Source organism: Epinephelus fuscoguttatus, linkage group LG23 (assembly GCF_011397635.1).
Source record: "Epinephelus fuscoguttatus linkage group LG23, E.fuscoguttatus.final_Chr_v1".
NCBI lineage: Eukaryota > Metazoa > Chordata > Actinopteri > Perciformes > Serranidae > Epinephelus > Epinephelus fuscoguttatus.
Genome location: NC_064774.1, coordinates 997,506 through 1,020,827, shown reverse-complemented (window position 1 = coordinate 1,020,827; position 23,322 = coordinate 997,506). Strand labels below are relative to the sequence as shown.

The 23,322-nt window shown below is 40.4% G+C and overlaps 2 protein-coding genes across 8 annotated transcripts in view; both read right to left on the bottom strand.

The window, feature by feature from the left end:
* Positions 1-1,191: 1,191 nt before the first annotated feature.
* The window catches only part of LOC125884165 (gastrula zinc finger protein XlCGF57.1-like), an 85,996-nt gene continuing 63,865 nt past the window's right edge, over positions 1,192-23,322 (bottom strand). For 5 of the 7 annotated variants that reach the window (XM_049568993.1, XM_049568994.1, XM_049568995.1 and 2 more), the window contains one exon: positions 1,192-2,999. In XM_049568993.1, coding sequence (XP_049424950.1) covers positions 1,201-2,999 — 1,799 coding nt within the window. In that variant the 3' untranslated portion in view covers positions 1,192-1,200. Of the gene's footprint in view, positions 3,000-10,126; positions 10,363-23,322 lie in introns of all 7 variants that reach the window. The other 2 variants (XM_049568996.1, XM_049568998.1) reach the window with 2 other exon arrangements.
* The window catches only part of LOC125884150 (gastrula zinc finger protein XlCGF57.1-like), a 561,995-nt gene continuing 558,455 nt past the window's right edge, over positions 19,783-23,322 (bottom strand). Inside the window, exon 12 of the mRNA XM_049568957.1 lies at positions 19,783-22,830. Coding sequence (XP_049424914.1) covers positions 22,041-22,830 — 790 coding nt within the window. The 3' untranslated portion in view covers positions 19,783-22,040. The remainder of the gene's footprint in view (positions 22,831-23,322) is intronic.

Below are 23,322 nucleotides of genomic sequence, written 5' to 3'. Positions count from 1 at the left end.
GTTTTGCAATCCCTTTGTGATCCACGGACAGTTGCTATATTTCTGTTTTCTTGTATATTCTTTAATTGGACAGCTTTTGCCATATAATTGCTTAAAACCCCTCAAAAATACTTCATATGCATTGTCCACATTGTTTTCTTGGTATACTGCCTCCCAATGTTGTGCCAGTAATTCATTCCTGAATGTGTTTATTGATTCCCCTGACCTCATTCTCCTGTACTCCATTTGCTTGACTGTCTTTTTGTGTTCCTGTGATTGTAATCATAGATAATAAAAACAGGTAGATGATCACTGATGTCATTAATTAGAATACCACTTATTGTTTTGTCTTTAATGTCATTAGTGTATATGTTGTCTATCAAAGTAGCACAATTGAATGTAATTCTGGTGGGTCTGGTGATTTTTGAAAATAGACTCAAACTGTACATTGTATTAATAAATGAATCTGTTGTTTTATGCATATGTGGATTTAATATATCAATGTTGAAAACACCACGTATGAAAACAACTTTTTTGCTTTGTTTTGAAAACATACCCTCTATCCATTCTCTGAAAATGTCAATATTTGTACCTGGTGTCCTGTATATGCAGCTAACTGCAATATTTTTATTCTTTTCTTCACATATTTCAATGGTTATACATTCTAGTAGGCTGTCAACCACAGTTGTCATACTTTCAATTACTTTGTAGTTCGGGTTTTTATCCACATATATGGCAACTCCTCCCCCACCTTTGTTTTTCCTGTTTATATTCCTTAATTCATAACCTTCCAGTTCAAAGTCCATTCTTTTTTCAGTATTGATCCAAGTTTCCCATATTGTAATTATGCTAAATGGATGTGAAAATGTCTGTAAATATTCTTTAATGTTATTGAAGTTGGCATAGAGGCTTCTGCTGTTGAAATGGATAATTGATAATTAAATATGAGTTTGAGTTTGATGAGGCTGTTACAGGACTGACCAATAACACACTGATAGTTTCTGAGTTGTTTTGGTCAAGTGAACGTTTGATGACAAACACTGCAGTGAAAGGTTTTTCTCCTGTGTGAGTTTTCATGTGTTGGTGCAACTGTCCAGTGTGTGTGTGTAAAAGATTTCATACAAACACGTAAGCTGAAAGGTCAATCTCTTATTTGAGTTCTCCTGTGTTTTTTAAGTCTTATTCCATATTTTAAAAAAATGTACAAACTGAGCAGCTGAATCACTTTCCTGTATCATGAGTTCTCATGTGTGTATATAAATTTCCACTCTGTCTAAATGATTTCCCACAAACTGCACAGCTAAATGGTTTCTCTCCTGTATGGCAGGTCATGTGTGCCTTAAGGACTCCACTGTTACCAAATCTTTTCCCACACACAGAGCAGCTAAATGGTTTTTCTCCTGAATGAGATCTCATGTGTATCTTTAGACTTCCACTGTGAGCAAATCTTTTCTCACACTCAGAGCAGCCAAATGGCTTCTCTCCTGTATGAGATCTCATGTGTTTTTTCAGATTTCCACTTTGACCAAATCCTCTTCCACACTCAGAGCAGCTGAATGGTTTCTCTCCTGTGTGATATCTCATGTGGTCCTTCAGATGTTCACTTCGACGAAATCTTTTCTCACACTCAGAGCAGCTAAATAGTTTCTCTCCTGTGTGCGATTTCACATGCTTCTTCAGATGTGCACTTTGACTGAAACTTTTCCCACATTCAGAGCAGCGAAATGGTTTTTCTCCTGTATGAACTTTCATGTGTTTCTTCAGATCTCCACCTTGACCAAATGTTTTACTACACATGGAACAGCTAAATGGTTTCTCCCCTGTATGAGATCTCATGTGGACCTTGAGATTTTCACTATGACCAAATCGTTTCCCACACTCAGGGCAGCTAAATGGTCTCTCTCCTGTATGAGATCTAATATGTCTTTTCAGATTTCCATTTTGAGCAAATCGTTTCCCACATTCAGAGCAGCTAAATGGTTTCTCCCCAGTATGAGATCTCATGTGTTTTCTACGATCATCACTGTGGCAAAATCTTTTCCCACACTCGGAGCAGCTGTATGGTTTTTCTCCTGTATGGGATTTCCTGTGTCTCTTTAGATGTCCACTTTGACCAAATACTTTCCCACACTCAGAGCAGCTAAATGGTTTCTCCCCTGTATGAGATCTCATGTGTTTTCTAAGATCTCCACTGTGGCCAAATCTTTTCCCACACTCAGAGCAGCTGTATGGTTTTTCTCCTGTATGAGATTTCCTGTGTCTCTTCAGATCTCCACTTTGACCAAATACTTCCCCACACTCAGAGCAGCTAAAGGGTTTCTCACTTACAATCAAATCACTCACAGGGACTTCATCATTTTTCAGAGAGTTTAAACCTGACTGAGATTCTCTGGTCTCCGTCCAATCATCACTGTCATCAGTCTCTGGTTCTAAATGTGTATCTGGATCTGGTTTCTCTTTATCATCTTCACTTTTCACAGGGACAGGAGTGGATATAAACTTGGTGATATCAATCTCCTCCAGCCCTTGAAGCTGCTCTCCCTCCTGACTGATCCAGAGTTCCTCCTGTTCCTCTTTAATGTGTGGAGGCTCTGGGTCCTCCTGGTCCACACTGGAGCTCTCAGGTTCAGAGGACTCTCCAGTCTTGTCATCAGTCTCTGGTTGTAAATGTGTATCTGGATCTGAGTTCCTGGCTGGTTCTGCTCCTCCACAGTCCTCTCCCTCTGCTTCTGTTTCCATCTGTTCAGTGTGTCTTTGATGAAGCTGTGAGGACTGAGGTTTCTCTTCATCATCTTCACTCTTCACAGGGACAGGAGTGGATGTGAACTTGGTGATATCATCCTCCTCCAGCCCTTGAAGCTGCTCTCCCTCCTGACTGATCCAGAGTTCCTCCTGTTCCTCTTTAATGTGTGGAGGCTCTGGGTCCCCCTGGTCCACACTGGAGCTCCGCTCCTGCTGCTCAGGAGGAACCTCTTCTTTAACCACCAACAGCTGCTGGACGTCTGCAGGACATTGGCCAGCTGCAACATTAACATGATGAACACATTAATGCTTCAATAATTACATTCTTGAAACATACACTTTGATGGAGTGAAACATGATACAGATATGATCTACTTCTGCGTTTCAAAATAAGGTGTTACAACGGATAAATACACGGATAAATATATATATAGATATATAGATTATATAGATAATATAAAAAAACGGATAAATATTTATTGGATCCTCATCACAGAAGTAAACACTAGGGCTGTAGTCTCTTGTTCAACTAGTCGATTATTTGGTCGCTATGTTCTCGTCCGACCAAATTCTCATTAGTCGAATAATCGCCATGTTACTTTCATAAGGAGAAAAGTGCTACATCAACAGCATTTTCAGGACTAATTCATTATTTCCTGCGGCGGGGGGTGTTTTCAAAACACCCCCTTTGTTGACAGAAAGTTGGATTCACCCACGCTCAGCCTCACGGTGACGCAGACCTCCTGTCAGTTTTTGTATACCGACACCTTTTCCCTCAGTGGAAACGAGGGTTGTATCTACTTGTATTTCACAGATAAAAAACAATAAATTGTGAAGACCGTAAAGCCTTCACTAAAACAGCATCTTAAGTCGTGTGTGATTTATCCTGGCTTCATATGAGCAGTGGAAATCTACGCTCGTCGCAAGGCTAATTTATACAATGTAAAATGCCATAGGCTGGCGCTAATAACGTTAGCATGTTGTATTTGCTTGGAAAAAGTGTTTAGTATAAGACAGTTGTTTTGTCGGTGAACCTTGTGAGTCGTAAAGGAGACAAATTATGTACCGTTACCTTTGTTAGATGCTGCTGTTGTCCCTGGCTTCATATGAGAAGAGGAAAAGATCGCTAGACACTAGGCTAATTCATACAATGTAAAACGCCATGGACTTGTGCTAATAATGTTAGCATGTTGTTTTAGTGGGGGAAATGAGTCCAGATAAAGACAAGTGTTTGTCTGTGAATGCTGCGAGTTATAGTGAAGCTGATTTGTGTACTTGTGTTTGAAACTGTCTCTATTAAGCCATGTTTAATGTGTGTTTTGAATCAACTATATAAATAAAGTTTGATTTGAACTAAACTTTACAGCACTTACCACAGTACTCCACTGCCAACTAGTGTTTTGGAGGTGTAACTGCAGAGTGACACAGACACACCACCGCAGAGGTAAAAAAATAACGTGCAGATTTTTTTCCCCACGACTAGTTGATTAATTGAAGCTTATGTGTGACTTTCGTCGACCAAGATTTTCTTTGGTTGACTACAGCCCTAGTAAACATGCTACCTGTGTCCCTTATAAATTAGGAAATCCCAATTAAATGTTAAAGAGCCTGTCTTTTATAAATATCCAAAGCTACCGAAGCTGAGGGTTGAAAACAGCGTCCAGTCGTTTCCGTTGTCGCTCGTTCTCCTCTTTTGATCGACAAAGTTCCTCCTCGTACTCTGCTATCGTTCTTTCAACCAGCCCAAATATCTCTTCAGCAGCTGCAGTTAGTCGTTAAAATAAATATCCAAAGAAAAAAAACATACTGTATGAAAGCCCGAAGGAAAAATAGCTAACTAAATCAGAGAAGCTAATGACACCAGAAAAGCTAACCACAGCAGCAGCAGCAGCAGTAGGAAGCAGCGTATGTATCCACCTAAAATCTCTGCAATCCAAATTCAATTCTTCATCCTGACAAAAGGAGGGTACATCATTCTTCTCTGAGGAACCAAATCTGGCTGTTGTTGCATGATTCAACAGTTTGGATTCTCCTGACTTCAGGCTTTCAGGCCTTGTAGGCCTCAAGCCAAACACATTCAGCTGGAAATCAAGAATCCCCACATCTTGATGGTAAACCGTGTGAATTACTGCTACAACCACACACTAAACACTGAAACTAACCAGCTGAGAAAAGGGGATGCCTCCGAAAAAGCAACCAGATGAAGATTATGTTTCACTCATGGTGGTGCATGAACTTCTGGAACAACAAAAGACATTCTACAAAGACTTGATGTGCCAACAAGAAAATCGCTTCAAAGACTTTGTCCAGATGATTCTGGACTCGTCAAACAAGCGACTGGATGATTTGACAAGAGAAGTGCAGGATTTAAAAACAAGCCTTCAATTTACTCAGGATGAGGTGGATGGGCTAAAACAAACACAGGCCCAAACATCTGAACATCTTCAATCCTTCAAGGCTGACCTCACGTCACTGCAGGGGACTGCTCTCAATGTATCTAACAAAATGGATTATATTGAGAATCATTCAAGACGAAACAACATCATCATAGATGGCCTTGATGAATCTCCTAATGAAAAATGGACTGAGACTGAAAATAAAATTAGGAGCCTTCTTTCAGAAAAGATGAAGATAGATCACCGTCAGATTGAAATTGAATGTGCTCATCGTTCAGGAAAACCTGCCTCAATGAGTAATAAACCCCGACCAATTACAGTGAAGCTCCTAAGGCATAAGGACAAACTTTCTATTCTGGCCAAAGCAAAAACCCTTTAAGGGTCTAACATCTACATAAATGAGGACTTCTCTGATACTGTTCAACAGAAGAGGAGAGAACTTCTACCAGAGATGAAAGCTGCACGGGAGAGGTGACATAGCCTACCTAAGATATGACAAGCTAATCGTGCACCCACCATCCCGCAAGCCAAGAAGAAATGAGATGACGACATAAGGTGTCCAGCCTTAGATGGCTGATTGGTAAAATGGTACTGTTTTTGTTTTTTTTTGTTTACTTTTAATATCATATGACTAAACATGAACAGTGTTCACAGTGTCAAAGGCATATGAATTTGAGCATTTACAGTGCACTTTGCAAAAATGGGTTTCATATTAAATGTACGCCTGTATCTAAAAAATCAACTGGCATATGGACATCTTGGATCTGTAAAGACTGAGTAATTCTTTTTCCTTTTCATACACTTGAGGATGATGATTTTGCCTCCTACCTGCTAGACAGACATGACTCAAAACTCATAGACATTGATAATATGATGTTTAACCCATTTGATTTAAATCATAAAAATGAATCTTGTCATGATTCAAATTTTGATCCTGATATAAATTTTTTCTCAACACACTCTAATCTAGGTCAATGTCACTACTATAGAGAAAGTCAATTTAAGCCGTATATTAAATCACTTTCAACAAAGTCAATTTTTTTTCATTACTGCATCTTAATGCTTGTAGCTTACCAAAAAATTATGACCAGATTGTGCATTATTTATCACTCTTAGAACATGACTTTTCAGTAGTTGTTTTAACAGAAACGTGGCTTACTGAGGAAACTAAGGATTTATATGGAATGTTATCGTATAATTCTATTCATGCTGTTAGGGAACATAAAATCGGAGGTGGTGTTGTAGTTTTTATACATAAAAAACATCCCTTAAACCTGATAAAATTGATATAGAATCTGTGTTTATTGAAATTTCATGCTATAACAATGGGAAAATTGTGATTGTAGGTGGTATATATAGACCTCCAGACACAGACATAAATAGTTTTAATGTTAGTTTGAACAATACCTTGGAGCAAATAAATAAGGAGGGGAAAACATGTTATATTCTTGGGGACTTTAATATCAACCTTTTTAGGGCTGAAAATCATTCTCCTACAGAAGATTTTTTGAATAATTTATATGCAAATTATTTCTATCCAACCATCAGTAAACCAACAAGAGTGACAAATAAATCTGCATCCTTGATTGATAATATATTGACAAATTCCATTCAAAATATGACAAATTCAGGAATATTATATACAGATATCTCTGATCATTTTCCAGTCTTCCAACTTACTACGATTGGTGGAACCAAAAGTTCAAGTTGTTACAGAAATGTATAGAAAATTTAATGTAAGTAACAAACGTAAATTTAAGGATATGTTGGAGAAGATATCTTTTGAAGATGTATATATGGAGAATGACGCAAATTTAGCCTACAACTTATTCATGAAATCATTTAATTCTGCATTCTTTAAAAGTTTTCCATTAGTAACTTCCTTTAAAAGATTGGACAAAGATAATAACAATGGTTGGTTTACTACTGGTTTGAAAAAATCAGCTAAAATAAAAACAAACTTTATAAAAAATATATTTTATGTCCTACACCCCTTAATCTAGCAAATTATAAGCTATTTAAAAATAAATATAATCATCTTCTTAGAATGGCAAAAAAGAGTTTTTTCAGTGATCAATTTAAGAATTCTGCAAGTAATATCAAGGCCACATGGAAAATTATAAATCAATTACTACAAAAGAAAAAAACATCAACAAATTTTCCTCCTAGTTTTTCTCATGGGAAAACATCCATTACAAATCCATTTGATATTGCTTGCAAATTCAATGAGTTTTTTGTAAATGTGGGAGTCTCTATTTCAGAGAAGACTGGGAATACAAACGAAAGTCCAACTGATTACATAAGAGGTTGTTTTCCATCAGTTTGCCATTTTGAACCTCCAGATAACAAAGAGATAAATGATGTTATAATAGACTTAAATAATTCTGCAGCAGGTCATGACGGAATTACTGCATCCCTTGTTAAAGAGGTGAAAGAACTAACTCTGAAACCATTATTACATATTTTTGCGGTATCCATGGAAACTGGTGTTATTCCCTCTGATCTCAAGATTGCAAAGGTTATTCCAATTTTTAAGTCAGGTGATCCAGGGTTGTTTTTTTTACTAATTACCGTCCCATTTCAGTTCTTCCTTGCTTTTCCAAAATTTAAAAAAAACTGGTATATAAACGTATTCTTAAACACTTAAACACATATAAAATACTGTTTGAACACCAATATGGATTCCGTAAAAATCATTCTGCCCATATGGCCCTCTTACACCTAGTTGACAAGATTTATACTGCTTTAGAGAAGAAAGAGTTTACATGTGGTATTTTTCTGGATCTTTCAAAAGCATTTGATGCTGTCAATCATGACATTTTACTTACAAAAATGCATAGATATGGATTTCATGGCCATGTTCTGAAGTGGCTTAGTAATTATGTACATAATAGACTGCAATATGTCAGCTTAAATGGTATAGAGTCTGAGAGGCATATGATACAATGTGGGGTTCCACAAGGTTCCATTTTAGGACCATTATTGTTTCTTATATACATTAATGATCTTGCAGCAGTATCAAACACTTTATGTCCAATATTATTTGCAGATGCAGATGAATTTACTTATTTCCAATAAAAAAATTTCTGCACTTATGACTGAAGTAAACAATGGCCTTCATGCATTTTCAAAATGGTTTCAAATTAATAAATTGGCATTAAATGTGAAAAAATCTCATTTTATGATATTTACAGGGAAAATGAAATATAATTTGGATTCAGTGAAAGTGCATATTGATGGCGAAGTAATGATTAAAGTTTCATCAACAAGATTCCTAGGGATATTAATTGATGAGAAACTTACTTGGAAAGAGCATATTAGTTTTGTTTCCAACAAGGTCACAAAATCTCTGGGGATTATTAGAAAAATTAGCGCTTTCGTACATTCATCTTGTTTTTTAACATTATATTATAGTCTGGTATATCCATATCTCACCTACTGTAATATTGTATGGGCCAGTACTTTCCCCACATATCTTCATAAAATTCTACTGCTGCAAAAGCATTTTGTCAGAATGGCTACTTTTTCCAAGTCATGTGCCCCAACCGCTCGACTTTTTTTGAAATGTAATGAACTGGCTATTTTTGATTGAAATATTCTTCAAATATGTACATTTATTTTTAAATTGAAGTACATGGGTACAGACTTGCCACAAAGTTTCCAAACACTTTTCATTTGTAATTCTCAAGTCAATTATTATTCAACCAGACAAATCAATAACTTGTACCTACCAATGTATCATAAATCTCGAGGACAGTTTTCATTAAGATACCGTGGAGTCCAATTATGGAATACAAATTTGCATTTATTAACCGATTCTATGTCTCTATCTAGATATAAAATTAAACTCAAGGAAGCTTTGATGTCAAAGAGATTTGGTATTGTAGAAGCTTGACTGACTTATGTTTTCAACATGTGTGCTGTTTTGTGATTTTATGTTTTTTTCTCAATGTTTGAATTTAATATTAATTAGGTAGAAGATATTTTGTTGATGCTTCACACTGCATTGTTAGTATTATTACTGTTATTATTTTAATTTTATTTTAATTTTCCTAGGTGGGGTTTTTAGATAAGCCCGTAATGGGTTTCTACCTCACCTGCACATGTGATGTATTTGTTGCTTTTATATTTGAATTTTCTTTAAGAATGTGTTAATAATAAAACAAACAAACAAACAAACTACACCAGAGAAGCTAACGACACCACAGAAGCTAACGACACCTGAGAAGCTAACGACACCTGAGAAGCTAACGGCACCTGAGAAGCTAACGACACCTGAGAAGCTAACGACACCTGAGAAGCTAACGACACCTGAGAAGGTAACGGCACCTGAGAAGGTAACGACACCACAGAAGCTAGCGACACCTGAGAAGCTAACGGCACCAGAGAAGCTAACGACACCTGAGAAGGTAACGACACCTGAGAAGCTAACGACACCTGAGAAGCTAACGGCACCAGAGAAGCTAACGGCACCAGAGAAGCTAATGACACCAGAGAAGCTAACGGCACCAGAGAAGCTAACGACACCTGAGAAGGTAACGACACCGGAGAAGCTAACGACACCTGAGAAGCTAACGGCACCAGAGAAGCTAACGGCACCACAGAAGCTAACGGCACCAGAGAAGCTAACGACACCACAGAAGCTAACGGCACCACAGAAGCTAACGGCACCAGAGAAGCTAACGGCACCAGAGAAGCTAACGACACCACAGAAGCTAACGGCACCACAGAAGCTAACGACACCAGAGAAGCTAACAACACCAGAGAAGCTAACGACACCAGAGAAGCTAACGACACCAGAGAAGCTAATGACACCAGAGAAGCTAACGGCACCAGAGAAGCTAACGGCACCAGAGAAGCTAACGGCACCAGAGAAGCTAACGACACCAGAGAAGCTAATGACACCAGAGAAGCTAACGCGGCGTATAATCGTCGACAGACTGAATATTTATTGAACAAACCTGCAGTTATATTATTAATAATGAACTTGTAATGTTTAATGAACAAACCTGCTCTGTGTAACCGAAGCTGAGGGTTGAAAACAGCGTCCAGTAGTTTCCGTTGTCGCTCGCTCTCCTCTTTTGATCGACAAAGTTCCTCCTCGTACTCTGCTATCGTTCTTTCAACCAGCCCAAATATCTCTTCAGCAGCCGCAGTTAGTCGCTGCTTCACCAACGCTCTCAGCATTTGGACTTTAGACATGTTCACACTTTAAAAACACAACAAAGACACTCTGCTAACACACCTATCTATCAGACGCCATTTTGCTCAAACAATGTGACGTTCTTCTTCTTCTTTTTGTTTAACGGCGGTTGGCATCCAGCTCATTGGTGCATTACCGCCACCTTCTGTTCCGGAGTGTGGACCAAACAGTAGACTTACATTCTTATTCTTTTACCTGACCAGATAAAAAAAAAAAACAACAACAAAAAAAAACAATATTACACACACACACACACACACACACACACACACACACATATATATATATATATATATATATATATATATATATATATATATATATATACAGTACAGGCCAAAAGTTTGGACACACCTTCTCATTCAATGCGTTTACTTTATTTTCATGACTATTTACATTGTAGATTCTCACTGAAGGCATCAAAACTATGAATGAACACATGTGGAGTTATGTACTTAACAAAAAAAGGTGAAATAACTGAAAACATGTTTTATATTCTAGTTTCTTCAAAATAGCCACCCTTTGCTCTGATTACTGCTTTGCACACTCTTGGCATTCTCTCCATGAGCTTCAAGAGGTAGTCACCTGAAATGGTTTTCCAACAGTCTTGAAGGAGTTCCCAGAGGTGTTTAGCACTTGTTGGCCCCTTTGCCTTCACTCTGCGGTCCAGCTCACCCCAAACCATCTCGATTGGGTTCAGGTCCGGTGACTGTGGAGGCCAGGTCATCTGCCGCAGCACTCCATCACTCTCCTTCTTGGTCAAATAGCCCTTACACAGCCTGGAGGTGTGTTTGGGGTCATTGTCCTGTTGAAAAATAAATGATCGTCCAACTAAACCGGATGGGATGGCATGTCGCTGCAGGATGCTGTGGTAGCCATGCTGGTTCAGTGTGCCTTCAATTTTGAATAAATCCCCAACAGTGTCACCAGCAAAACACCCCCACACCATCACACCTCCTCCTCCATGCTTCACAGTGGGAACCAGGCATGTGGAATCCATCCGCTTCACCTTTTCTGCGCCTCACAAAGACACGGCGGTTGGAACCAAAGATCTCAAATTTGGACTCATCAGACCAAAGCACAGATTTCCACTGGTCTAATGTCCATTCCTTGTGTTTCTTGGCCCAAACAAATCTCTTCTGCTTGTTGCCTCTCCTTAGCAGTGGTTTCCTAGCAGCTATTTGACCATGAAGGCCTGATTCGCGCAGTCTCCTCTTAACAGTTGTTCTAGAGATGGGTCTGCTGCTAGAACTCTGTGTGGCATTCATCTGGTCTCTGATCTGAGCTGCTGTTAACTTGCCATTTCTGAGGCTGGTGACTCGGATGAACTTATCCTCAGAAGCAGAGGTGACTCTTGGTCTTCCTTTCCTGGGTCGGTCCTCATGTGTGCCAGTTTCGTTGTAGCGCTTGATGGTTTTTGCGACTCCACTTGGGGACACATTTAAAGTTTTTGCAATTTTCCGGACTGACTGACCTTCATTTCTTAAAGTAATGATGGCCACTCATTTTTCTTTAGTTAGCTGATTGGTTCTTGCCATAATATGAATTTTAACAGTTGTCCAATAGGGCTGTCGGCTGTGTATTAACCTGACTTCTGCACAACACAGCTGATGGTCCCAACCCCATTGATAAAGCAAGAAATTCCACTAATTAACCCTGATAAGGCACACCTGTGAAGTGGAAACCATTTCAGGTGACTACCTCTTGAAGCTCATGGAGAGAATGCCAAGAGTGTGCAAAGCAGTAATCAGAGCAAAGGGTGGCTATTTTGAAGAAACTAGAATATAAAACATGTTTTCAGTTATTTCACCTTTTTTTGTTAAGTACATAACTCCACATGTGTTCATTCATAGTTTTGATGCCTTCAGTGAGAATCTACAATGTAAATAGTCATGAAAATAAAGAAAACACATTGAATGAGAAGGTGTGTCCAAACTTTTGGCCTGTACTGTAAATAAACACCCTTATCCTACTATAAACTCCCCACACCCATGTCAGCAACAGCAACCCTATTCTTCTACCCCCCCTGCTTATCCATCAGATTCTATAATAAACACCTCTGTCCCTTAGGAAAGCTATCAGTACCCTAACCTGTGCTCTCTCACCCATACTCAGTAACCCCTTTAATGTAAATTCCTGCACCCCCAAGTCCTTCAGCCTATTCCTCATCACCTCTCTCTGCATCTCATACCTCCTACACCTCAGAAATACATGCTCCACTGACTCCTCCTCCTGACACCCTTCACACAGGCCTGTCTGGTGCTTCCCTATCAGTTTCAATGTTTTATTCAATGCACTATGCCCCAACCTTAACCTTGTCAACACAGTCTCCTGTCTCCTGTGTCCACTGCTCATCCTTCCACCTCTAACACTCTTTTGGATTTGATAAAGATGCCTCCCTTTCTCCTCTCCATCCCACTTTTCTTGCCACATTAGATTGGTCTTTTCCCAGATTGCACATTTAACTTCTGCTTTGCTGATACTGAGCTGCATGTCTACATTTCCTTTCTTTAACGCCCTCTTAGCCAACTCATCCGCCCTCTCATTCCCCCTCACCCCTACATGCACTGGAATCCACAGAAACTTTACCTGACCTCCCTGATTGACTATTCTTGTCACTGACTGAAGGACTGAATGCAGTATATCTTGACAGCTGTTTGAATGGAAAGACCTTAAGCTTGCTGGTACTGAAGATGAATCTGAACATATCAACGTCTTATCCAGACCAGCTTTCTCCACCCACCGTAATGCAACCAGCACTGCCACCATTTCCACTGTGTACACTCCTAACTTATTAGATGTCCTTCTATTGATTCCAGTTCCTTTTGCCGGTACTGGCACCCCAAATCCTGTCACTTCTGTCTCAGGTTGTTTAGCACCATCTGTGTAAATCTGTGTAAAATCACTATATTCTTTAGTTACATGAAATCTGAATGCACTCACCAAACCAATTATGCCTTTTTCCTTCCTTTTAGTCTCTAACAAATACCAGTCAATCTCAGGCCACACAAGCATCCATGAAGCCACCTCTGGATAAACCACTGTCGGGCTTATATTCAAATTGAATACTCCAAATTCTTTTGCCACGTCATTCGCTACTTGTGTAAACTTTTGCCTCTGGCTCCTCCCATTCTCCCAGCACTCCTGCAAAACTCTTTTCGTGGGGTGAGATTTGATGTGCCCCTGCAAATTAGCCCAGTAATTAGTCATCAGTTGCATCCTTCTTACTTCTAGAGGCATTTCACCCAATTCTACCTGTAGGGCAGGTACTTTTTTGCATTTTCCTTATATTCTCCTGATATGATCTGCCCATGTTAGCCGTGAATCAAAAAGAACGCCCAGAAATTTAAATGTTCCAACCCTTTCTAAAGCTTTTCCATACATCTCCAGCTTCATCCCTTCCTCAATTCTTTTCCTGGTGAAAAATACTGTTTGTGTTTTTTCCACTGAGAACCTGCACCCCCACTCAAACCCCCACTCCACCACCTCATCAATTGCACCTTGAACTTTCCTTATTACATGCTCCATGTTCCTTCCTCTTTTCCACAAGGCTCCATCATCTGCAAAAAGTGATCTGCCTATATCCGCTGGCACTTTTGAAAATACATCATTGATCATGATGACAAAGAGTAGCGGGCTTATCACACTCCCTTGAGGTGTACCATTTCCAACTGTTTACTGATTTGACAATTCTGACCCAATGCGTACTTGGATTTTCCTTCCAAATAGAAGATCCTTTATCCAGTTGAAAACTCTCCCACCAACACCCATTTTGTGTATTTTGATTAACAACCCCTCCTTCCACATCATGTCATAGGCTTTTTCAGTATCAAAAAAACACTGCAATAACTGATTCTTTATTTGCCTGGGCCTTCCTTATTTCAGATTCTAACCTTATCACCGAGTCCATGGTATTCCTGCCTTTCCTGAAACCACTCTGATAACTTGCCAACACCCCCCTCTTCTCAAGTTCATATGACAACCTTTCCGTTATCATCCTTTCCATTATCTTGCATATATTTGATGTCAATGCTATTGGCCTGTAACTAGTGGGTTTGGATGGATCCTTGCCAGGTTTTCTTATTGGAATCACTACTGCTTCTTTCCAGGCTCCTGGTAACCTTCCCTCCTCCCACACTCTGTTATAAAGATGCAGCAACTTCACTAATGCTCCTTTGCCCAAATGCTTTAACATGATGTAACACACCTGATCTTTCCCTGGAGAGGTTGGCCGTGTCCTCTTTATTGCTCTCATCATCTCTGCCAAAGTAAATGGCTCATCAGTTACACCATCTGTATTTTCCTTCCTGTTTAACACACCTGGATGATGACTCATAGTTCTTTCTCTTCTCTGTCTCCCTTCTTCTGACAAATTTTCTGAGCTGTGCACCTTTACAAAGCCTTAACCATGATCTCTGCCTTTTCCCTGTTGGAGACTGCTGTCTCCTCCTCAGATGTTATGACCGGATAATCCCATTCCCTTCTGTCTCCTCCCATCTTCTTTATCATTCCCCATACCTCTCCCACTGGTGTTGTTCTTCCTAATTCATCGCAGAAATTCCTCCAGCTTGCCCTCTCAGCTTGACGTACTGTTCTTCTCACCACTGCCTGCGCCTTTTTGTACTGAATCAAATTCTGCATGTTATGGGTTCTTTTAACCTGTCTGAATGCTCTATTCCTATTCTTACAGCCTGATGACATTCTTCTGTCCACCATGGTAGCAGCTTCCTGTTCTTCCTGCCTTTACTCCTGGGTATAGCTCCATCTGCTGCCCTTACATACGCTGATGTTACCTGTTTATTTATTTCATCAATGTCTCCAAGCATATCTATCCTGTTCATTGATTCCTCACTCAACCTCTGGAACTCATCCCATTCTGCTTTTCCAAATACCCTCTTTGTGATTCCCCCACTTGCTCTCACTTCCACTCTCTCCCCCACCATGCATAAGACTGGGGAATGATCACTGTCTATTGTTGATGCTGTCCAAACTTCCCAGTTACTAATTCCAGCCAAGGTGTTAGATACTAGAGTAATATCTAGTGCTGATTCAGTACCTGCTGTTATGTTTACCGTTGTTCCTCTGCCATCATTCACACACACCAAATCCCTTTCATCCATCAAATCTTCAATGACCTGTCCATTCGTGTCTGTTTGTGGCCCTCCCCACACTGCACTGCGAGCATTGAAATCTGCACACCAAATTACCTTATTTCTCTCTTGTCCTTTTATCCTTAATAGGCTATCCAAATCCAACCTCTTGCATGGGTTATAGTAGTTGATTATAACCACCTTCTCCCCTCTTTCCCATACTTCCACCACTACATATTCCTGGTCCACTACCCTTTCCAGTAGCCTATATGGAATGTCTTGTTTGATAAACGTAGCATAACCTCCTCCTCCCCCTTGACTTCTGTCTTTCCTTATCACTGTATATCCATGTATCACAAAGTCTAGATTTGGTTTTAACCATGTTTACTGCACGCAAATTACATCTGGTTTTTCAGCCATCTCTTTTATGAAATGCTTGAATTCCTGGCCATTAGCCAGTAGGCTCCTGGCATTCCATTGTAGGATGATTACTATAATTAGTATTAACCAACCCATGGTGTTTCCTGACTTGACTGATTAGTGAGGTTATCCCTCACTTCTTCCCATGTCAGTCCCACTAATCCCAAATGATGCACTGCTGCTTTAACAATCAGCTGGATTGTTTTCACTTTTTGACTTCACTTCAGCCGTACTGTTAACCACTCCTGCAATGAATGTTACCAAATCCCTTCTGTCCACATACATCCTGTCATTTGCTCTTTGTTGCAGCTCTCGACCTCCCACTGCTCCTTGATCATTAGTTTCATTGTTCTGTCCCCTTGACACTCTTACAGCTTCTGCATACGATATCCTTCTTTCCACTCTTACTTTTTGGATATTATTCTCCCTTTTCATAACCTCACATCCCCCAAATGCCACATTATGGTCTCCTCCACAGTTACAACATTTTGGTTGCACCCCTGTTCCACACTTTCCATACTCATGGTCTCCCCCACATCTAGCACACCTCCTCTTCTCCTTACAGTTTTTGGCTATGTGTCCAAACCTTTGACAGTTAAAGCACCTTAACGGCTTTGGTACATAAACTCTCACCGGGTAACTCATAAAACCCAGGAATACTTTCTTGGGTACACTCTCTCCTTCAAACTCAATCAATACAGTTTCGCTATCCTTTTTCATTCCTTCTTTTGTTGTCTTTATTCTTTCCACATTCATTATTTTCCCTCCTTTGAAATTCCTCTGAAGTTCCTCCATACTCACACTCAGTGACACCCCTGTAATCACTCCTTTGCATCCACCACCATTTTGTGCCCCCACCCTCCCTGTGCTTGCAACCTTGATTTTTCCTATCTCTTTCAGTTTGAGTGCCTTCTCAACTTGCTCTCTATTAGCACATCTCACCAATAGATTGCCATCATTCAGGACCTTTGCAACTTGCCAGAATTGTTGTTAGCACAAAGGGGCTGAGCTTCTTCATGCTTTATAATGACAACACAATTCTCAGGTGTCTCCCTCTCAACGCGCTCAGCCCCTTCCTCCTCACTGTAAGAAATCCCATCATTGTCTTTTTTCGTTTTATTCCTCCCATTACTCCATCCGCTCGCTCCCCCTTCAAACTCATAATCTCTCCCTTTATCCTCATCCATCCCTGCCCAACTGCCTACCTCTGATCCATTCACGGAACAGTCGCGCTCAACCGCCAAGAAATTATCTTCAGCTCGCCTGGGATTTCCCAAATTTTACCATTATTTTCCCCCCATACATGCCCGGCTGATGCTGCCGCCATCTCCCGCCAAATTTTTCCAATCTGTTCACGCTGTCAATCTGGTCTCGCGATCCCCTCACCACAATGTGACGTTCCCAACCATAGACATATGTAGACGCCGCATCGAGTGGTCGATGCGTCAACGTCGCCGCCATATTGGATGTGGCAAGGCTGCGTTGTAAACTAATACAAGTGAATGGACTTAATTTCATAAAGCGCCTTTCTACAAAGAAAAGTACATTAATGCCTCTCGTTTATTCATTCACACACGCACTAATATACTTGGGAAACAGTTAGGCTCCAGAAACAATGTATTTGATCTTCTCAGATGGCTAAGATAAGAACTTTATTGATCCCACACAGGAGTAATTCACCTTACATCATTTGAACGAGATGGCGGAGAAACAGCGCAAGTGTACCCGTTACATGCATTCTTTGCAATGAAACGCTGTAATTCACACGTCTACGTGACTACAAAGATTAACGTTAATGATATTTCCTGCAAGACTGTCATGTTGTAATTAAGTTTCATTCACAACCCGTTGCGTTGTTCAGCGGACTGTCGGTGATGTGTGGCTGTTAAATGTGCAGCTGCTCATTTGCCCATCATTAATTGTCCTGCATGTCATGTGAGTGGAATAATGTTTAACAGCTTGTAGGTGATATTAATTATTAATATTAATAAATAATATTACTCTCATTAATGTTGTAAGCTACTGTCATTACCGTCTGTCCTGCAGCTCTCTCTCTCTCTCTCTCTCTCTCTCTCTCTTTTTCTGTCTCATTGTGTCATATGGATTACTGTTAATTTATCATGCTGATCTGTTCTGTACGACATCTATTGCACGTCTGTCCGTCCTGGAAGAGGGATCCCTCCTCAGTTGCTCTTCCTGAGCTTTCTACCGTTGTTTTCCCCGTTAAAGGTTTTTTTGGGGAGTTTTCCTGATCAGCTGTGAGGGTCCTGAGGACAGAGGGATGTCGTATGCTGTAAAGCCCTGTGAGGCAAATTGTGATTTGTGATATTGGGCTTTATAAATAAAATTGATTGATTGAGGCAGACTGACAGGTCTGATATGTCTTATTCACTCAGCAGCTGACTTGTTGAATGATGGCGAGTGGATTTAATAATAGTGATAATAATGATGATGATGCTCATCACAGTGACAGTGGCATGACTACAGACCGTTCTTTAATTGCGACATGTCATGTCATGACATGTCAGCTTCATTAAAAAGTATAGCTGCAAATTAAAAGCAACAATAGATGTAAAACACACAGAGACAATACATCTGTGACCAGTTCCCTAATTAATTTAGTTTTTCAATCTTCTCCACTTTCTCATTTTATTTTATGGAAGTGATCAATGTAAGTGCACTTGTCCTAGAACCGCCACGACGGTTCTTATAATGCAAATAACTCTGTTTAGATAAAACCTACAAGCTTCTCTATGATTTTTCCTAAAAATGTGTCTTTTCTGAAGCCTTTAAGTCACAAAAATGAAACACATTAGACTTCTGAGCATTTATACCTTTGACCGCAGCAGGTCACACAGACCGCTGCTGAAAATTATACAGTTTGATAGGCTACATACTGGTCGGATATACATATTGTAGCGACCCTGCAGTGAATGTTCTGTTGTAATGTCAATGTTCTGTGAGTTAATGGCATGTTTGGGATTGAGTGAGTATAGGTAGGGGGGCGGGGGTGCGAGTGTGACGGGGATGAGGGCTGTGTGAGTGCGCGTTTTTGTGTGTTTTGGAGCGAGCTGGAGGGGAGAGCAGCAGTGCATGGTTTGAGTTAACGTTCAGCTAAGTCCTTGTTTTGTTGTTTGTTTGGCGTGGTTACGGCCAACAGTAACCTGAGTAATAAACGGTGGTTTGCCGAATAACTGCGTCATCCTTCCACACGTCCTGGTGGACGCTACAATATTGTAAAACTCTGTAAAAGTACACCAAAGCATATTTTCATTTCCAAATATTTATTTGAAAACAAAACCATTCATACGGTCAATAAAAAAAAACATTTTGTTTATAATAAAAAACGAATGTAATCTCAACAGTGACCGCGCCAGCCAGCGGGACTGCGGCTGAATTGCTTCTCATATTCATTCATTCAATTGTGTGTTCAATGTGTGTGTGTGTCAGAGAGGAGGAGTATCATTAAAAAATTTCCTGAATTTTTCGGGACATCTGGTCACCCTAAATTCAGCTAATATAATGTGACTTGGGATGTATGCCAAACGCTGGCTCCATTATACAACAGATCCAGTCGTGTCGCTGCCACCATCATCAGAAAAGGATGTCGCTTTATGTGACGCTTCAGAGTAAGGCCGTCTCATGTCTCTTAATCAGCAATCCTCACTCACCACTCCTTACTCCTGACTCCTTGCATGTTTTCCGAAGTGGGAGGGACGAAACACTTAGTTAAGGTCATAAGATAAGGTGGCTAGCAGTAATTTTAAGGGACTTGGGATGCACCCTATGTTCCCAACAGTAAAGAGTACAGCTTCTGGTAGAGATGAGCTCATGGGCTTCAAAAAAAAAAACATGGAATTGCGGCCTTACTCAGAAAAACACACTCAGGAGGATAAATGATGAAAATACACTTATTCGAAAGAAAGACTTTTATTGAACTGTTCCAGTTGATTTTTAGTTTAGTTCATCTGATTTTATATATGCAGAAAAAAAAAGTAGTTCATGTAGTACACACACATTTTATTAAATCGCGCATGCATTTCATCAAAACACGTGTGCCTGGCTGTCACTCCCACGAACTGCAGCAAGAGGACAGATTACATCTGTTTACATCAAGAGGCAGACGATATGATGAGACAGTGGAATGTGACTGCTGTGACGACCCCTGCGCTCCACTAGTTGTCCCTGCAGCAGCCAGAGTAGCTTTCCTGCTCTGGATTCAAGTACAGGAAAGAGCCAAAGTGCTGCATGCCCTGCCCCTGACAAGCAGCAAAAGTCCAGTCACCACCGGATAACAGGTTTTGACCCAGCTTGGCTGTCAGAGGGGAAATACTCCCCCTGGCTGTACAAGACTGATCTTGGAAAGTAAGTAAGGAAGTAACTAAATGCATACATTTAAAGGTATAATATGTAGTTTTTCCACATAAAAATGTATAAAAATGACGAAACCAATATTATATATGTTGTTTAGTTGTGTACTTTGATTATCAGGAATGTTTCCAACAATTTTTCAAACCCAGATAAATATGAAATATTATTAACAGTTACGGACCGTGTCATTAGGTCGCATGTCAATGGCGACGTAACTTACCATAGACATTAAATGAAGTAGAAGAAGAAGCAGACTGGATAAGACGTCAGAGAATGAATGTTACTGTTGCTAGGCTAAGCTAACTCATCATGGATCATGATTATGCATTGATGGTTGCTGTACCTTCTGACACCAAAGCTGTCCCGGTAAACAACCTGGTAAAACGGAAACGTACAGGTCAACCAAGCGATCCCAAAAGAATTTGGGATAGGAAGAGAGCCAAATCCAGGATAAATATTGGTGTGGCCTTTCCGAGATGGAGAGAGCTTCGTGAAAATCTAGGACTACAATTTGACGCCGACCTCGCGTGTGTTCTACTAGACAGGTAAGCAAACATTTGGCTGATGTTATCGAAATATTAATCATTTCCACCAGTGTACTGCAAGCACTGCTGCCCGCCGGGGCACCAATGCTCCGGCCAGCGGCCTCCGCTGTGGAGCGGTGTGGAGCGGAGGCTGGCTAACCACAACATCTAACGATAGGTTTCTATAATGCTGAGCTGATGCCGGTAAATGAACTGCATTTATAAAAGAGGCAGAGGAATAGCTAAACGTAAGACGCACTGAGCAAGAGAGAGCAGCAGAGAGGGAGAAGCCATCGCTAACTGTAAAGCTAAGTAACTAGCAGTGTGCTCAAATAACTAACAGATTGCCAACCGCTCAGCTAAAGTAAGTAGCATTTCTGAATAGAGTGTAAATAACTGAGGTTAGCGAGACAGTCGCTAAAAAAGAGAGCTATGACTTAACATACAGAAAACCAGACATTGTAATCAGTTTATAAACCCCCCCCCAGATGCCCCGGACGTGAAAAGTGGACATGTCTGGGCAAAAGAGGACGTTGGGTCAGCCGAAGTAACGTTACTACTGATAGTTAGATCAGAGTTTGACGATCCGGTGTAGGTACCAGATCGGCTCGGGCTGCTACACCGGCCAACGGACCCCATTTGCAAAAAGTGAAACATAAAGTGAATATAACTTCAGGAATATACCTCGTCCATGAGCATTTCTCTGCTGCTGAAGCTCGCTCTGCCAAAAAAACTGCCACGGTCAGTTTCAATTACACAGAGTGAGGTACGTTAGATCTGTATCTGTTGTATAACTACAACTCCCATGATCCAACGCAACTTCGTGACGTCATCCAACTCCGTCTTCTGTTATTGTTTTGGTTTGAGACCCTAGCGGCAGAAAATTACATATTGCACATTTAAAAACATACATACATACATAAATGTTTGGGTTAGTCAGTCATGAGCCTTTTTTAAAATAATATTCTAAATAGATTTTCAGACTGAACAGCGGAATCACTTTTCTCCCTCATGAATTTTCATGTGTGTATGTAAATATTCTTTCTGTGTTAACGATTTCCCACATTCGGAACAGCTAAATTGTTTCTCTCATGTATGAGATCTCATATGTTTCTTCAGATTTCCATTTTGACCACATCTTTTCCCACACACAGTTTCAGATTTCATGCTGAAAGGTCAGTCTCCTATATGAGTTATCATGAGAGTTTTTAAAGCTTTCTACCATGTAAATGATTTTTGTACAAACTGAGCAGCTGAATCATTTTCCTCCATCATGAGTTCTAATATTTGTATATAAAGTTCCACTTTGTCTAAATTACTCCCCACCAATTACACATCTAAATGATTTCTCTCCTGTATGAGATCTCATGTGCACAGTCAGTTTATCATTTCGACTAAATACTTTCCCACACTCAGAGCAGCTGAATGGTTTCTCTCCTGTATGAGTTCTCATGTGATTTTTCAGATGTTCGCTTCTTCCAAATACTTTCCCACACTCGGAGCAACTAAATGGTTTCTCTCCTGTGTGAGTTCTCATGTGTTTCTTCAAAACTCCACTGTGACCAAATCTTTTCCCACACTCAGAACAGCTAAATGGTTTCTCTCCTGTGTGAGTTCTCATGTGTTTCTTCAAATCTCCACTGTGACCAAATCTTTTCCCACACTCAGAACAGCTAAATGTTTTCTCTCCTGTGTGAGTTCTCATATGTTTCTTCAAATCTCCACAGTAACCAAATCTTTTCCCACACTCAGAACAGCTAAATGGTTTCTCTCCTGTATGAGTTCTCATGTGTTTCTTCAAATCTCCACTGTAACCAAATCTTTTCCCACACTCAGAGCAGCTAAATGGTTTCTCTCCTGTATGAGTTCTCATGTGTTTCTTCAGATCTCCACTGTAACCAAATCTTTTCCCACACTCAGAGCAGCTAAATGGTTTCTCTCCTGTGTGAGTTCTCATGTGTTTTTTCAAATCTCCACTGTGACCAAATCTTTTCCCACACTCAGAACAGCTAAATGGTTTCTCTCCTGTGTGAGTTCTCATGTGTTCCTTCAAATCTCCACTGTGACCAAATTTTTTCCCACAAACAAGCAAATCATTTTTCAGACATTTAAACCTGACTGAGGTTCTCTGGTCTCCGTCCAATCATCACTGTCATCAGTCTCAGGTTGTAAATGTGTATCTGGATCTGAGTTCCTGGCTGGTTCTGCTCCTCCACAGTCCTCTCCATCTGCTTCTGTTTCCATCTGTTCAGTGTGTCTTTGATGAAGCTGTGAGGACTGAGGTTTCTCTTCATCATCTTCACTCTTCACAGGGATAGGAGTGGATGTGAACTTGGTGATATCATCCTCCTCCAGCCCTTGAAGCTGCTCTCCCTCCTGACTGATCCAGAGTTCCTCCTGTTCCCCTTTAATGTGTGGAGGCTCTGGGTCCTCCTGGTCCACACTGGAGCTCCACTCCTGCTGCTCAGGGGGAACCTCTTCTTTAACCACCAACAGCTGCTGGACGTCTGCAGGAAACAGGAAACACACACACACACACACACACACACACACACAAAGATGTTTCAGAGAAATGTTGTCGTTCATCCATCCATTTT